Genomic DNA, 18,882 nt, shown 5'->3' with positions numbered 1-18,882 from the left:
AATTGTTCCATTCTTTATTGAATAAATTGTAATGAAAATAGGACAAAAGATTCCGTCTAATAATCTTATATTGCATTAGGAATCTTATTACTCGTCTACTTGACAAGCGGAAATGTACAGCTTTTATAATTTGGATTATCAAAGAGGAGATAATCCATATCCACAACATATGCATTATGATTTGTTGTATAAAAGTTTATTAATTTTACTTTAGTCGCGATCTTATGTTTCAATTTTCTATTTGTATCGTATCAGAAACGATCGTACACAGATTAGTTGTTTACGTTAAATTCTTGGGACTTTGATAAATAACTTTAATACATACGGTGCAAAAAAAAACGTTTTCTTTCCAAATGGCGCCACTATCAGATTGTCTATATATGATGAAATATTTATAATTTTTATATTATAAAATGCAAAGTTGTTTAGGCAAATTTATTATCTTAATTCATTTGTATTTTAAATATGAAATATTAAGGATAAAAAAATAAGGCCCTCTTTATTTTACTTAAATTAAGTGACAAGTTAGAACGAATACATGAGTATTTATTTACTCCCTTTATTAAGACTTAAATAATACAGCAAATTTTCATTAATGTTTATGTTTGGCTATTAGTGCTTGTTTGAACATTAATTATTTGATTTAATTTTCCAAGTTTAGATTTGAAAATTTTCTCATTTTATTTTATTTATTTTTTATTTATTTTTTATTTATTTATTTATTTTTTTATTTATTTATTTTGCATAATTTTTAATATTTATATGGCAAGGTGTTAAGAATTTTATTATTATTCAAGCTGTCATATACGAGGCTCGTTCCAAAAATAAGGATTTCTATTTTTTCAACTCAAAAACTAAAACATTGAAGAGCTACAAAGACGGGAGAGGTACCATTAAAATGAGCGACCTTTTGTGCTCCATAATTTATTTTTCTACATAGTTACTATTATTCACAATGCACTTTTGCCAGCTGCTTTTGATGTCTCCGTTGGAAAGGTATTGAGCGTGCTTTAGCACTTATATCGCTGTCGTCACTATGAAATCCACGAACCCATGTCCTAACTATGCTGACGTCAACTACATCGGCTTCATAAACGTTCAATAGGCGCTGATAAATGTTGATCAGTTCAATTTTGGAGGAATTCAATGACGTAGTTGTGCTCCTGACGCACGTCTATGACAGAGGTTGCTTTCTTAGATTTTTTAATCGTCAATATTTGCAACAGAGAGATGAAACTTTCAGTTCATGAATGCATAATTCATAATTAGGGCTGGACACAGTTAATCAATAGAGAACCAGACCACTCTACCTAAAAACATATAAGATGTTAACATATAACATATATACTCGACAGTCAAAATAATGAAAAGAATATTCTCTTGTCATAGGCCTAGTCATAATAGCAATTCAATTTGTAATCCCCTGTGATTCATTCGTGTGGAATAAAAAGTAGGAGGCATTACTTTTGAAATGCCCCTTGTATGTTTAGATAAGTAGTACTACCTGTTTATTTTGCATTTTTGAATGTCATCATATGATAACTAGATCTACCTTGGACTGATTGACTGTAACAACAATATATATATACTTTTGGTACTTGTGCTCGGCAGCAAAAATCACTCTTAGATAAAATAATAGCAAAACATTATGAAGAACTTAGTAGCAAACAATCTAAACTAACACCAAAAATTACGGAAACATGAACGAAACAAGCAATAAAAAAAATAAAAGTAATTTTTAATAAGAATGACCATTTTACGATGCGTTCACGCAATCATCGGTTTTCATCTTATGATCAGTTCAAAATGGCGACGTTCGAAGGCTACGTATAATATTCTATTTTATTTAATAACATTTAAACTATTTGATAATTTTCCATGATTTTTTGTGTCAGCTTAGATTGTTTGCTACGAAGTAAAATTGTGCTAACATTTTGCTATCATTTTATCTAACAGTGATGCTTTTCCGGCCAGGCTATTATGCACATGTATTTTTTTGTTTTGTTTTGTTATTGTTTTTTTTTTTTCATTAGTAATATTGTTATTTCAAGTTGCTTTGTACATAAATTGGTTCTTTTGTACTAGTATTACTATTACTATTATTATCATTGTTAATATTATTGCTATTATTATTATTACTGCAAAAATTGTAGAGGTAAAATTGGCCCTAAATCGTTCATCCATATATTTGTACGCACTTTTCTCAATAAGCACGTCTTTTTTTTAATTTTGCACAAGCATTAGTCATTGTGAAAGTAAATTTTTCATTTGTGGATGGAGACCCCACATGCTCAGCTTGTTTTCTGAATAACAGGCAGCTATTCCTAGGCATTCGGTCTCCCTATTAAAAATAGGATCTTGAATTCCTCTATCAAGTTCCGAATTCTTTTGTGAATGCCTTCCACACCACCAACTGCCTCAATAGTTTTCGACTCATCGATCATTTTGGATTTCGTTTTTGTTCTATTTACTTTCCCGTTCAACGTTAATAACTGTAAATGAAAAACCAATCATTTCACAACAATTTTCTTAACTCTGTACATTGCTGAGCTAATATAATTCCTAAAAAATCCACTGTTAAAATAATTATCAATTCAGGAAGCATAACCTTGGCCGACTTTTTCTTTTTTTTTTATATATAGGTTAACTGAGTGGATTAATAACAAAGAGACATCAAAGCTGTAAAATTACCTGTAATTTAATGGTGTGCTCTTATTTCGTCTTCGACCTTCACCTCCGAACTTTTTAATCAACTAAAAAAAGCTCGTCTTGCTCTTCCTCGGTTTGTGTAACAACGAACATTTTTTTCTTCTTCGATTGTGTTTTCTTTTTTCTTTTCAATTAAAGTCTTTGGCGCCACTTTCTCTGTTTAATGTTTGTTGTTGTTTTTTTTGTTTGTTTGTTTTTTTCAATTAAAAGTTCCTGTGTTTTATATTTTTTTCAATTAAAATCTCTTGTTTAGTTTAAGTCATACCAACGTATACTCAAGCAAATACACATACCCAATCTATCTGTCTATATCTATCTATCTCTTTTTCTCAGTCTGTCTATCTATCTGTCTGTCTGTCTGTCTGTCTCTCTCTCTCTCTCTCTCTCTCTCTATATATATATATATATATATATATATATATATATATATATATATATGCATATGTGTGTATGTATGTGCGTATGTATGTGTATGTGTGTATTAATATCACAAAGTATTACCCAATAGCTCGATAGTGTATAAAATTATATAATATTAAAATATTTTTATTAGTAATCTAAGCTATATTATTGGGCTATTGGAAAAAAAAAACATTTTAATATAATACAATTTGATGTGGTTTATATAATACTAGCAGCTGTACCCAGTGTTACCCTGGACAAAAAGCGTAACATATTTCAATTAAAACTTCGTTTTCTTTGCTTCCCCTAACTAAGTTTTTCTACCATTCTTCCCATCCATCTTTCTTCTCCACCCGGCTCATTCCTCTCTATGGATATACACACTCTTAAGGGAATTAACTCCTTAATCAAAAATAATCATAAACCTTTGTATAATATATATAACATAAATAATCATAATCCTTTTGTATGTATTCGTTTTGTCGTTTTTTTTTATTTTAATTGGACATACTAACATACACGCAACTGACTTTCATATTATAAATTATATAATTTTAAAATGCTTATGTGTGTGCGCGTGTGTTTGCGGGTTTGTGCACGCGTGAGTGCGTGAGTGCGCGCGTACGGGCGGGCGTACGCACGTGCGTGTGTGTGATAACGCTGTCGGTCAGCAACAAATTATTGTCGTTCTCACGTTCGAATATTTCTTTCGGATCCCGGACTGATAACCCCGCCGCCGAATTCCCGTCCGTTCTCACATGATGTCAAACTGATGCAATCCACATTTTGGAAGAGGTTCTTTGCGGGATCAAAACGTTCTGATTGGCTCTAAGTAATTTTGGCAAGGTAGGAAAATTATGCCATATCAATTGAAAGTAGATTTGGGAACCGTTCTTGTAGGAATATAGTATTAAGTATGAGTTATCCCACTTCCCGCAAAAAGATGTATAGTAGTATTAAGTATTTGTTCTAGGGACATGGCTATCTTTTCCAGTTATAATATTTTAAAAGTCGTAAATCAAAATGCAATCACAACATTAAATCCATTATAATGCATGTCGGTGTCTTCGTAAATAAGTCAGTCATTCTAGTCTGTGAATAGTTGAAAAAAAATCGATAATTTTGTGACTGTTCGAAATTTGAAATAAAATCGGAATTAAATAAACTATCGAATAAAAATTCAATTTATTTTGAAAGGTCACGTCAAAAAAAAAAATAGAAAACATAAAATCGGATCTAAATCTCTCAAGGGTCTATAGACAAAGTGTATAAGTTGGTTACGATATTTTATGATTTGTTAGGTGAAAGTACAAAATAGTTTTGAAAATCCGTGTCCGTTTTCCGCTTTGGTATATGTAAAATAGATAGAGCTGTTATATTATTAGTAGTAACATTAAAAAGCCTATAAATACCTGGGAGTTCTGGAAGCAGACAACATCAAAGCAACAGAAATGAAAGAAAGAATTGGAAAGGAATACCTCAGGAGAAAAAGAAAACTTCTAGAAACTAAATTATATAGCAGAAACTTAATAAAAGGTATAAATACATGGGCAGTAAGATCATTAGTAAGATACTCTGGACCGTTCATGAGGTGAACTAAAGAAGAACTGAGACAGCTCGATCAGAAGATCAGAAAACTCATGACTATACACAATGCATTACACCCGAAGGACAATGTTGACTGACTCTACGTGAAGAGGAAAGATGGCGGGAGGGGACTGGCATGTATAAAAGACTTTGTGAATGACACCAAAAAAGAATTAGAAAAATACATAACGCAAAACAGTGAAAGGATAATTATGGCAGCGAGAGACACTGAAAAAAAAATAAAACAGAGACAAAGGATAATGCAAAAAAAGAAAACTGGGAAGAGGAACAACTACACGGAAGATTCGTAAGGATGACAAACGATGAGAATAACGAAAACACTTGGATATGAATGAGAAAAGGACACGTAAACCGAGAAACTGACTCCCTTATAACAGCAGTACAAGATAACTCAGTAAGAACGAACCACATCAAAACAAAGCGACAAAACAGAAAAAAAACAGCAAATGCAGACTGTGGACAAAGAGACGAAACGATAAGCCATATAGTAAGCGAATGTAGCGAACTAGCCCAAAAGATATTTAAGGACAGGTGCGATCAAGTGGGATACGCAGTACACTGGGAATTGTGCAAATAACTCAGAACGCTCAGACAAATGGTAAAAACATGAGCCAGCAACAGTAACTGAAAACGAGAATTACAAAAGTCTATGGGACATGGACGTACAAACGGATAAATCATCCAAGCAAGAAGACCAGGTGCCGTAATAATTAACAAGAAATAAAAGCCCTACTAAATCGTAGACTTTGCTGTTCCAGCTGACCACAGGATAAATATCAAAGAAAAGGAGAAACGGGACAAATACTCAGAGCTAGCCAGAGAACTGAAAGGAATATGGATGATAAAAAAATCAAGATAGTACTTATAATAGTAGTAGCACTAGGAATAATTCCGAAATATTTGGAAAAAAGAATGGGAGAAATTGGAATCAGAGAAATGACTGAAAAGATACAACTAATAACAATAATGGAAACAGTTCAAATATAAAGGAAAACCCTTGAATACGGGAATTAATACACATGAGCTATACGTGCGGACCAGACGAGCTGCTACAGAGACAAAACATGAAAAAAAAAAAAAGCATTACATGGAACCAAAAACATTGAAGATACATTTCTACAAGTTCTATATACCTCCCCCATCCTCTCCCATTACTCAATCACCGCCCCACCTCCACAAAAGAAGTATGCCAATTAGTCGAGGAGGGTCAAGGAGAATGGAAAGACCGAGGAGAGAGCACTGAACAGACCTCCGTTGGACAAGTGCGAAGAGAACTGGGACCTTGGAGAGGCTTATTGCCACCTAAATTCCAGGGGAGACAATGACCGCTGCTAGCAAGAGATTGATGGAGGTCGGCTGTTGCGAGAATGCAAATTCATTTGCAAATGTTTTCAGAAGAGGTGGAGAGCACTGGAAAACTGGGGAGACTTGTTGTTACTCAGCTTCCAGAGAAATCACAGGCTGTTTTCAAGGAGATATCCTTTATAATCTGTGTGAAAGCTCCTTGTGAGTCAATAATAATAATAAATAAATAAATAAGTAGTAGTAGTAGTAGTAGTAGTAGTAGTAGTAGTAGTAGTAGTAGGTAGTAACACTAATAATGCTAGCAGTAGTTACAATAGCAGTAGCAGACAATTTTGTGTTTTAACGTTCTATGCAATGAATGAAATGAAATGAAATGAAATGGATGTATCTTGTCTTGGGGAGGCTCCATGTTTTGACAAGCTTCTGGGATTGACCCCTGATCTGAAATGGAACACGTACATCAAATCTGTTGCCAAGGTCGCTGGAAAAATGGTGGGATTCTTCTACCGTGACAGTAGATATCTCACTGCTGATGCAATTCTCTATCTATATAAAAGCCAAGTACATCCAAGGATGGAGTACTGCTGCCATATCTGGGCAGGAGCTGCTAAAAACAGCCTATCCTGCTCTGACAGGGTGCAAAATAGACTTCGTAGCCTAGTAGGGGATGCCCTTTTCTCTTCCCTGAAACCTCTCTGCGACAGAAGAGGCGTTGCGAACCTGTCTTTGTTTTATCGTTATTTCCATGGGAAGTTCTCGTCTGAGCTCCAATCCCTGGTTCCCCCTCGCCAATCTTTCATGAAAAACATCCGTCTAGCTGAAACCACTGTCAATAATTTTCCCCACTCTTTATCTGTGCCTAAATCAAACCGTAGATTCCATTTCCATGAACAAAGCTTCTTTCTTAGAAGTGAACGCCTGTGGAACTCTCTTCCGTTTGCCTATTTCCCACCTGACTACAACTTGAATGTCTGCAAGTCTAACATAAATAAATTCCTGATAAATCGTCCCCTTAAGTAATTCACTTTATAAAATCTCCATTACTAACGATTACTACTACGATATTACTGTACATGCAATAACCCTTATCCCCGAGTGGCCTCCGGGCCTTGATAAGTGGTGACTACCATGTAAAAAAAAAAAAAAGTAGGTTTATGCCACACAGGGTTTCCATAGATATGTATGCCTCTGGCGGCTATTCCGCCATTCTGTTAAACTATGAATCAGAGGGGAGCGTTTGTTATTTCAAGTTTTTAGTGTAACGTTAGTATGTAGTAAATGAGTGCATATAAGAAAGCGAATAATTTTTTTCGGTGACATGTGGGTAGGTATGACTATGAAAATTAGACCCGATGATTTCGAGTTCCGTTAGAGAACTAAGTTTAATGAGGAAAAAACCATTTTCTACTACCTATGTGGGAGAGTAAATTGTAACATTTATTAAACAGTGACGAAATGTGCTTATTCTTGCTGGAAATGGTGAGTACGAAAGATTTGCCTCATGTCATCCTATAGTATCGATAGTTATGGGTAAAATCGTTTCCATTTTATTATTATATATATATATATATATATATATATATATATATATATATATATATATATATATATATATATACTAGCAGTTCAGCCCGGCTTTGCTCAGGCCCTATGTACTGTTCATACTTTGCCCTATGTGTAAATCCCCTTTATGTAAAATTTCAAATATTTAGACCAAAAATTGTCTGAGTAATTTGGTAGAGACTGCAGCGGTATTTTTTTTTTTTTACTTTGGCCCCAATGTTGACTCCTTAACATTTATTGTTTTGGTCTCAAATCAAAATAAAAAGTTTGATCCATGTCCAAGTTATCTGCATCTAAAATTTAAAGTGTTTAGACCCAAAATTGGCGGATGAATTTAGTAAAATCTGCAAAGGTCAACTCTTTCAACTTTGACATTTTGGCAGCTAAAGTTTCGACATATAATTGATTAAAATGCTTCTCGCATGTCTGAATACCGGTTATGTAAAATTTCAGATGTTTAGACCAAAAATTTTAACCCTTTAACATTTATTGTTTTGGACTCAAATCAAATTAAAAAGTTTGATCCATGTCACCGTAACCTACATTTAAAATTTCAAGTGTTTAGACTCAAAATTGGCAGAGGAGTTTGGTAGTGTTTCTAAAGGTCAAACCGTTCAACTTTGACCGCAAAATTTCTCACCGAAACCCGATTAAAAAGATTTTCCGAAAATCTCAATAATCCTTATATATCTTGAGTCTGTAGACCGAAAATTGACAGAGTTATTTGGTAGAGAAATGTACACACACAGACACCCACATACAAAGACAATTTCACATTTAACTTATATATATATATACATATATATATAGTAAGTTATAAAATATATATGGCGATTAAGCTACACTGAATATTCCGCGTTCCATCCACTCTAGGACTCTTCAGGCTTATGCGCGAATTTTGTGGTTGTTTGTCGTTTTTATATACGCATCTTCTAGTGAATTAAATAGAGTACACACAAAGAGCGCATCTTCTAGTGAATTAAATAGAGCACACACAAAGGAACAGGTCAACCAGAGGTCAAATAGGCCTTTGTCCGATAAGTGCATGCCCATTGGCTGATAGGAAGGGCGCGGTGGATACTATAAAGCTGATTGGCTAACTAAAATCTCAATAGAAGATGCGTATATAAAAACGACAAACAACCACAAAATTCGCGCATCAGCCTGAAGAGTCCTAGATGGATGAAACGCGGAATATTCAGTATAGCTTAATCGCCATATATATTTTATAACTTACTAACTAGCTCTACCTACGTATTGAGCACTTTTGAAGTAAATACTTAAAGTTTATGCATAAATTTATACTTTCGTATATAAATTTTAAGTAGTTATATATATATATATATATATATATATATAGAGAGAGAGAGAGAGAGGGGGGGAGAAATAAAAAGGAACAAACCGTATTATGTGTTCATCAACGTTTCGTCTTTATTTCGACACTTCCTCTGGATGAATGAGATTAAGAAAAAAAAAATACCAGTACAAAATATTTGAAAATGTTTCACGTGCACAGTGTGATGCAGTTCTATTTCAGAAAAACGGAAAAAGACGTTAGAAATTCAAATTCTTATGGTTAGTGATGTGGTTTGTACGTTAATAATAAAAAATCATACACACCAGACCTTTCTCTCATAAACAGATATCTTCTTTTACCTACACACACCAATAATACAATAATCTGTAACACACTAAACAAACTAGAAATTCCTATCGTACAAACCACATCACTAACCATAAAACATATATTAAAAACTACGAAACATCTCCATAAAAAAACAGTTTCCAATGGAGGTATATACACTATTTCTTGCCATAATTGCCATCATAAATACGTTGGTGAAACTCAACGTAAATTGGAAAAAAGGCTCAATGAACATAAAAGAGATATAAAAAATAGCAATTCTCTAAGTGCATTATTCTCTCATTCATTGCAACATAATCACACCTTTGACTTTAAACACGCAAAAATAGTTAAATTTATTTCAAATAAATTGCGCCGGAGATTTCTTGAATCTGCGTTATCGCAATTTCAAGCACAATTAAACAACGTGCAGGTTTCTATAACATAGCGCCATTAATAAGAAACTTTTATTAAAAGAACATTATTTAACTGTAGACACAGGTTAACCTTCTCACACCATTCAAACACCCCCTGTAATAATTAACACATAATCTCAATCAATAAATTACATAAAAAACACTCATTTCATTTCTGTTACAAACTTATATTTGAATTTCAACAGATATATCTTTTTTCCCGTAAGAATATTAACTGCGTTCATATTTTTAAAATTACATTAACGACTATATGACGTTACTAAAATTCCCTCTCTTTAACAATGGCAGCAGCACATTCTGGAGAGAACCATGGCTGGCTGTTAGGTTTTTGCTGAAACTTTTTCGAGGGTATGAAACGATCAATACCTACAATTAACCATTCCGTCAGGTCTAATACTATAGAGGACACATCCTTTTTAAATATGGAATGCAGAGGTAGATCAGTTATAAATGTACGGAAGCTATCCCTGTCAGCCTTAGTGTATCGATATACTGTACGATGGAGAGGTACGTCTGGGGACTTATTACATTTCATTTTTATCTTAATTGATACAACAGAGTGGTCGGAAGATCCAAGAGGCGACAGAACAGAAACTGAACATAGTTCAGGGCAAGTTGTGAGAAAAAGGTCTAGTAGGCTCGCATACTGGCCGTCATTGTCGGGCACACGGGTGGGTTCCTGAACAATCTGAGTGAGGTCATAGGCAATGGAGAAATCATGACAGAACCTCCCCTCATCATCGGTTTTGTTTGAGTGGGTCAACCATTCGACGTTGTGAACATTGAAGTCTCCACATATGTGAATGTTAGCTGAAGGATAAGCAGATAGGACTTGGTCAATTTTCTCAGATATGCTTTTAAAGATAGTAACTCCGCTGTTGTGGGGGGCGATAGAGAGTAAATAAAAATGCCGTAGTGTGAGCTAAAGCAACCCGGAAGCACATATAGGGTAAGTTAGGATCTTCCCTGGAGATGTCCCTACCACATGGAAAGCTATCTTTAATATAGGCACATATTCCATGCCCATGGCGATCTTGGGGGTCAGATTTAGAAATTAAGTTAGAGTATCCTTTAATTGCAAACTCTTCTAGGGAAATAGCCTGTCCAATGCCAGTTTCACTTAAAAATAAAAGGTTTGGTTTAGTCTCCTGTAATTGGGTTTCAACCTCTGGAAGGTTAGAACGTAGACCCCTGATGTTGGAGAAGGAGACATGGTAGTAGGGGTCTACATTGGAAGTTGGAGAACCGGGTTTAATCGTGTATTTTTTCTTGAAACTTGTCATGATGATATTTTGAAATTTGTGGACTAGGTCGTCAGATTTACTTAGAGCAGGACAGAGAGGGGAAATTAAGAGAGAAAAAGAAACGAAGATTTTTTTTTTATTTGTAGCTAATGATAAGGTAAAGCCGTAACAATTACCCACTAGTATGGCATCGAGAGGCCCCACCAGAAGCTACTGCATGGTCCAGAATCCATTCACCAAATGGCAATACAGCAGCCCCAGTACTTTGCATCTGCTGATAGGACAGCCTCCTTAGTGGTTAATCCAAGGTTCGGGTCCCTGACTATCAGGCGGATAACGTCAGCCCAGACAAAACGTTTACCTCCAGCACCCTTACTAGTGACATGGCTACAAGGATAGACATAGAAACAGAAAATTTCCGCCATCTCAGCCAACTGTTCGCACAAAATACTGCCAACCTAGAAAACAGCTTTTTCTTCTCCCTTTGTCAGAAAAATCACTCATTAAAAAATGAGGACTGAGGGAAAAATAAGAAGAAGCGAGAGTAACAGGAGCTGCCGATAACGCATCCACAATGCGTTTTCTACTCTCCATTAAAAAAACAAATAACTATTAAGTATTGTACTTAATAAAAGTCCAACTGACGTGTTTAAGGGAAAGTATGGTGAAAGATTCCCCTCACACGAACTAAAAATGAGTACAATTCGTAATCTATTTTTGCAATCAACTCGGTAGATAAATAAACATTTATGTACGAGAAAAAAAAGCTAGCATTTAATAAAACAGAAATACACAAATTAAATACTGAAATAAAATGGAGTTATTAATATTTTAAATCTAAAATAAAAAGCATGATTAAAATTGAAATCACTTATCTCAACAAAAACAATTCCGTCTCCAAATTGAAAACTGTAGTGAAAGAAATTGAGTTAGCAGCGTTCAAAACATTTTTTTTAATTAAGCGTTAAAAGAAAATCGTGATTTTATTCTGAACTTAAGCTAGTCACGTTTTTAGAAGCTTACGATATAAAATAAAAGGCGGATGGGGGGGGGTTCTTCCGAAAGTAAGTTGGTGACGTTATAAGTAATTTCGAGATAAGATGGAAGCCGGTATTGGACGAGAAAAAAAAGCTAGCATTTAATAAAATAGAAATACACAAATTAAATACTGGAATAAAATGGAGTTATTAATATTTTAAATCTAAAATAAAAAGCATGATTAAAATTGAAATCACTTATCTCAACAAAAACAATTCCGTCTCCAAATTGAAAACTGTAGTGAAAGAAATTGAGTTAGCAGCGTTCAAAACATTTTTTTTTTAAATTAACCGATAAAAGAAAATCGTGATTTTATTCTGAACTTAAGCTAGTCACGTTTTAAGAAGCTTACGATATAAAAGAAAAGGCGGATGGGGGGGTTCTTCCGAAAGTAAGTTGGTGACGTTATAAGTAATTTCGAGATAAGATGGAAGCCGGTATTGGACGAGAAACAAAAAAGCTAGCATTTAATAAAACAGAAATACACAAATTAAATACTGAAATAAAATGGAGTTATTAATATTTTAAATCTAAAATAAAAAGCATGATTAAAATTGAAATCACTTACCTCAACATAAACAATTCCGTTTCCAAATTGCAAACTGTAGTGAAAGAAATTGAGTTAGCAGCGATCAAAACATTTTTTTTTAAATTAACGGATAAAAGAAAATCGTGATTTTATTCTGAACTTAAGCTAGTCACGTTTTAAGAAGCTTACGATATAAAAGAAACGGCGGATGGGGGGGGGTCTTCCGAAAGTAAGTTGGTGACGTTATAAGTAATTTCGAGATAAGATAGTAGCTGGTATTGGACGAGAAAAAAAAGCTAGCATTTAATAAAACAGAAATACACAAATTAAATACTGAAATAAAATGGAGTTATTAATATTTTAAATTTAAAATAAAAAGCATGATTAAAATTGAAATCACTTATCTCAACAAAAACAATTCCGTTCTTTTTTAATGCCACATTTTCTCTTGCATTCTTCATTGAGTGAGGATTCAGCAATTGTAACCCCTTTGTGAGTTGCAGCATGCCAGGAACATCTGCCTCGGGTTAGTTTTTCCCATGAGTTAGAATATAAACCCAACTGTTTGAGGGAGACCTTCAGATTGTTCTTGAACTGTTTCTGAAGGACAGCAGAAACAGTTCTTGAATTAAATAGAGTACACACAAAGAGCGCATCTTCTAGTGAATTAAATAGAGCACACACAAAGGAACAGGTCAACCAGAGGTCAAATAGGCCTTTGTCCTATAAGTGCATGCCCATTGGCTGATAGGAAGGGCGCGGTGGATACTATAAAGCTGATTGGCTAACTAAAATCTCAATAGAAGATGCGTATATAAAAACGACAAACAACCACAAAATTCGCGCATCAGCCTGAAGAGTCCTAGATGGATGAAACGCGGAATATTCAGTATAGCTTAATCGCCATATATATTTTATAACTTACTAACTAGCTCTACCTACGTATTGAGCACTTTTGAAGTAAATACTTAAAGTTTATGCATAAATTTATACTTTCGTATATAAATTTTAAGTAGTTATATATATATATATATATATATATATATATATATATATAGAGAGAGAGAGAGAGAGGGGGGAGAAATAAAAAGGAACAAACCGTATTATGTGTTCATCAACGTTTCGTCTTTATTTCGACACTTCCTCTGGATGAATGAGATTAAGAAAAAAAAAATACCAGTACAAAATATTTGAAAATGTTTCACGTGCACAGTGTGATGCAGTTCTATTTCAGAAAAACGGAAAAAGACGTTAGAAATTCAAATTCTTATGGTTAGTGATGTGGTTTGTACGTTAATAATAAAAAATCATACACACCAGACCTTTCTCTCATAAACAGATATCTTCTTTTACCTACACACACCAATAATACAATAATCTGTAACACACTAAACAAACTAGAAATTCCTATCGTACAAACCACATCACTAACCATAAAACATATATTAAAAACTACGAAACATCTCCATAAAAAAACAGTTTCCAATGGAGGTATATACACTATTTCTTGCCATAATTGCCATCATAAATACGTTGGTGAAACTCAACGTAAATTGGAAAAAAGGCTCAATGAACATAAAAGAGATATAAAAAATAGCAATTCTCTAAGTGCATTATTCTCTCATTCATTGCAACATAATCACACCTTTGACTTTAAACACGCAAAAATAGTTAAATTTATTTCAAATAAATTGCGCCGGAGATTTCTTGAATCTGCGTTATCGCAATTTCAAGCACAATTAAACAACGTGCAGGTTTCTATAACATAGCGCCATTAATAAGAAACTTTTATTAAAAGAACATTATTTAACTGTAGACACAGGTTAACCTTCTCACACCATTCAAACACCCCCTGTAATAATTAACACATAATCTCAATCAATAAATTACATAAAAAACACTCATTTCATTTCTGTTACAAACTTATATTTGAATTTCAACAGATATATCTTTTTTCCCGTAAGAATATTAACTGCGTTCATATTTTTAAAATTACATTAACGACTATATGACGTTACTAAAATTCCCTCTCTTTAACAATGGCAGCAGCACATTCTGGAGAGAACCATGGCTGGCTGTTAGGTTTTTGCTGAAACTTTTTCGAGGGTATGAAACGATCAATACCTACAATTAACCATTCCGTCAGGTCTAATACTATAGAGGACACATCCTTTTTAAATATGGAATGCAGAGGTAGATCAGTTATAAATGTACGGAAGCTATCCCTGTCAGCCTTAGTGTATCGATATACTGTACGATGGAGAGGTACGTCTGGGGACTTATTACATTTCATTTTTATCTTAATTGATACAACAGAGTGGTCGGAAGATCCAAGAGGCGACAGAACAGAAACTGAACATAGTTCAGGGCAAGTTGTGAGAAAAAGGTCTAGTAGGCTCGCATACTGGCCGTCATTGTCGGGCACACGGGTGGGTTCCTGAACAATCTGAGTGAGGTCATAGGCAATGGAGAAATCATGACAGAACCTCCCCTCATCATCGGTTTTGTTTGAGTGGGTCAACCATTCGACGTTGTGAACATTGAAGTCTCCACATATGTGAATGTTAGCTGAAGGATAAGCAGATAGGACTTGGTCAATTTTCTCAGATATGCTTTTAAAGATAGTAACTCCGCTGTTGTGGGGGGCGATAGAGAGTAAATAAAAATGCCGTAGTGTGAGCTAAAGCAACCCGGAAGCACATATAGGGTAAGTTAGGATCTTCCCTGGAGATGTCCCTACCACATGGAAAGCTATCTTTAATATAGGCACATATTCCATGCCCATGGCGATCTTGGGGGTCAGATTTAGAAATTAAGTTAGAGTATCCTTTAATTGCAAACTCTTCTAGGGAAATAGCCTGTCCAATGCCAGTTTCACTTAAAAATAAAAGGTTTGGTTTAGTCTCCTGTAATTGGGTTTCAACCTCTGGAAGGTTAGAACGTAGACCCCTGATGTTGGAGAAGGAGACATGGTAGTAGGGGTCTACATTGGAAGTTGGAGAACCGGGTTTAATCGTGTATTTTTTCTTGAAACTTGTCATGATGATATTTTGAAATTTGTGGACTAGGTCGTCAGATTTACTTAGAGCAGGACAGAGAGGGGAAATTAAGAGAGAAAAAGAAACGAAGATTTTTTTTTTATTTGTAGCTAATGATAAGGTAAAGCCGTAACAATTACCCACTAGTATGGCATCGAGAGGCCCCACCAGAAGCTACTGCATGGTCCAGAATCCATTCACCAAATGGCAATACAGCAGCCCCAGTACTTTGCATCTGCTGATAGGACAGCCTCCTTAGTGGTTAATCCAAGGTTCGGGTCCCTGACTATCAGGCGGATAACGTCAGCCCAGACAAAACGTTTACCTCCAGCACCCTTACTAGTGACATGGCTACAAGGATAGACATAGAAACAGAAAATTTCCGCCATCTCAGCCAACTGTTCGCACAAAATACTGCCAACCTAGAAAACAGCTTTTTCTTCTCCCTTTGTCAGAAAAATCACTCATTAAAAAATGAGGACTGAGGGAAAAATAAGAAGAAGCGAGAGTAACAGGAGCTGCCGATAACGCATCCACAATGCGTTTTCTACTCTCCATTAAAAAAACAAATAACTATTAAGTATTGTACTTAATAAAAGTCCAACTGACGTGTTTAAGGGAAAGTATGGTGAAAGATTCCCCTCACACGAACTAAAAATGAGTACAATTCGTAATCTATTTTTGCAATCAACTCGGTAGATAAATAAACATTTATGTACGAGAAAAAAAAGCTAGCATTTAATAAAACAGAAATACACAAATTAAATACTGAAATAAAATGGAGTTATTAATATTTTAAATCTAAAATAAAAAGCATGATTAAAATTGAAATCACTTATCTCAACAAAAACAATTCCGTCTCCAAATTGAAAACTGTAGTGAAAGAAATTGAGTTAGCAGCGTTCAAAACATTTTTTTTAATTAAGCGTTAAAAGAAAATCGTGATTTTATTCTGAACTTAAGCTAGTCACGTTTTTAGAAGCTTACGATATAAAATAAAAGGCGGATGGGGGGGGGTTCTTCCGAAAGTAAGTTGGTGACGTTATAAGTAATTTCGAGATAAGATGGAAGCCGGTATTGGACGAGAAAAAAAAGCTAGCATTTAATAAAATAGAAATACACAAATTAAATACTGGAATAAAATGGAGTTATTAATATTTTAAATCTAAAATAAAAAGCATGATTAAAATTGAAATCACTTATCTCAACAAAAACAATTCCGTCTCCAAATTGAAAACTGTAGTGAAAGAAATTGAGTTAGCAGCGTTCAAAACATTTTTTTTTTAAATTAACCGATAAAAGAAAATCGTGATTTTATTCTGAACTTAAGCTAGTCACGTTTTAAGAAGCTTACGATATAAAAGAAAAGGCGGATGGGGGGGTTCTTCCGAAAGTAAGTTGGTGACGTTATAAGTAATTTCGAGATAAGATGGAAGCCGGTATTGGACGAGAAACAAAAAAGCTAGCATTTAATAAAACAGAAATACACAAATTAAATACTGAAATAAAATGGAGTTATTAATATTTTAAATCTAAAATAAAAAGCATGATTAAAATTGAAATCACTTACCTCAACATAAACAATTCCGTTTCCAAATTGCAAACTGTAGTGAAAGAAATTGAGTTAGCAGCGATCAAAACATTTTTTTTAAATTAACGGATAAAAGAAAATCGTGATTTTATTCTGAACTTAAGCTAGTCACGTTTTAAGAAGCTTACGATATAAAAGAAACGGCGGATGGGGGGGGGGTCTTCCGAAAGTAAGTTGGTGACGTTATAAGTAATTTCGAGATAAGATAGTAGCTGGTATTGGACGAGAAAAAAAAGCTAGCATTTAATAAAACAGAAATACACAAATTAAATACTGAAATAAAATGGAGTTATTAATATTTTAAATTTAAAATAAAAAGCATGATTAAAATTGAAATCACTTATCTCAACAAAAACAATTCCGTTCTTTTTTAATGCCACATTTTCTCTTGCATTCTTCATTGAGTGAGGATTCAGCAATTGTAACCCCTTTGTGAGTTGCAGCATGCCAGGAACATCTGCCTCGGGTTAGTTTTTCCCATGAGTTAGAATATAAACCCAACTGTTTGAGGGAGACCTTCAGATTGTTCTTGAACTGTTTCTGCTGTCCTTCAGCGGGTCTTTTTCCTTTGGACGGTTCACTTTAAAGGAGCTGTTTTGGGAGCCTTGAATCAGGCATATGACATATATGACTTTCCCAATGCACTTGGCACTGCTATAATATGGTGTGTACTGACAAATAATCTATAGAGGCAAGTCACATGGAAATCAACATATGAAGATATCTTATGCCTAGAAACCTTATTCTAATCAAAATCATGAAATTAAACTACAGTCACTTAGAAAATATCTTAAATTTAAGGCTTGAGCTTAAGTGGACTTAACAAAGGACTGAAATTAAAGGAATCTTGCTTCATTGATATCTGATGACTATGGATCAAATTTAATGCAAGCGCATTTACTCGATTTGATGTCTGTTTGTATGTTAGGACAATGTTGTCTGGAGACTTTACTCTAAGCAGTGTTGAGGTTTGAAGAGCATCATAAGTGAAATAGCCTAGAACCAAATTTCCAAGGGGCATAATATGTGAAATACCTAGAACCAAATTTCTAAGGGGCATCATAAGTGAAATAGCCTAGGACCAAATTTTCAAGGGGCATCATAAGTGAAATACCCTAGAACCAAATTTTCAAGGGGCATCATAAGTGAAATACCCTAGAACCAAATTTCCAAGGGGCATCATAAGTGAAATACCCAAGAACCAAATTTTCAAGGGGCATCATAAGTGAAATACCCTAGAACCAAATTTCCAAGGGGCATAATAAGTGAAATACCCTTTGACCTAATTAAATCATTAAATAATTATTATTTTAACATTACTACCAGCAGTGTTAGATTTAACATTACTACCAGCAGTGTTAGATTTTGTTTTAAACAAAATCAAATATCAAAGACAACTGAAAGAATAGTTATTTTTTTCCTTTTTTTTTTTTTTTTTGCATCGGGAAATCGACACAAAATTTTCTGATTCTGATACCGATTCTCCAAAAGTTCTGATTTTTTCGATTCCCGATTCCGATTAATCGTCCCAACACTAGTCCCTATATATGCACGTATTCACTTATATTTACACATTACAACATGCTTCTTTCAAACGTGTATATCATGTTCAATACATCTGCTTCTTCGCTCTAAGAACATACTTGCTCGCATGCATTTTACGTACCATACGTATATTAGTATTCTACACGTTTTGAGAATCCCACTCACATTTGGGTAAATTCATATCCAAAGAGCCTGGAATCTCATATCTATTATCTGTGTTTGAAACAATAAGACCATGTGACATAGATT

At 34.3% G+C, this 18,882-nt stretch overlaps 1 protein-coding gene across 6 annotated transcripts in view; it reads left to right on the top strand.

Annotated features, from left to right (window-relative positions):
* Positions 1-18,882, top strand: part of LOC145279605 (MIT domain-containing protein 1-like) — a 155,667-nt gene that overhangs the window by 79,437 nt on the left and 57,348 nt on the right. For 4 of the 6 annotated variants that reach the window (XM_080130782.1, XM_080130781.1, XM_080130780.1 and 1 more), the window contains one exon: positions 2,643-2,873. The exons of the other annotated variants lie outside the window; for them this stretch is intronic. In XM_080130782.1, the coding sequence (XP_079986908.1) occupies positions 2,643-2,647 (5 nt within the window). In that variant the 3' untranslated portion in view covers positions 2,648-2,873. Of the gene's footprint in view, positions 1-2,642; positions 2,874-18,882 lie in introns of those variants that run through there. 6 annotated transcript variants of the gene reach the window in all.

Source organism: Euprymna scolopes, chromosome 7 (genome assembly GCF_053919585.1).
Source record: "Euprymna scolopes isolate OS-2025 chromosome 7, ASM5391958v1, whole genome shotgun sequence".
NCBI classification, from domain to species: Eukaryota; Metazoa; Mollusca; class Cephalopoda; order Sepiida; family Sepiolidae; genus Euprymna; species Euprymna scolopes.
Note: the sequence above shows the minus strand (reverse complement) of the source record. Positions and strands in the feature narration are given on the sequence as shown.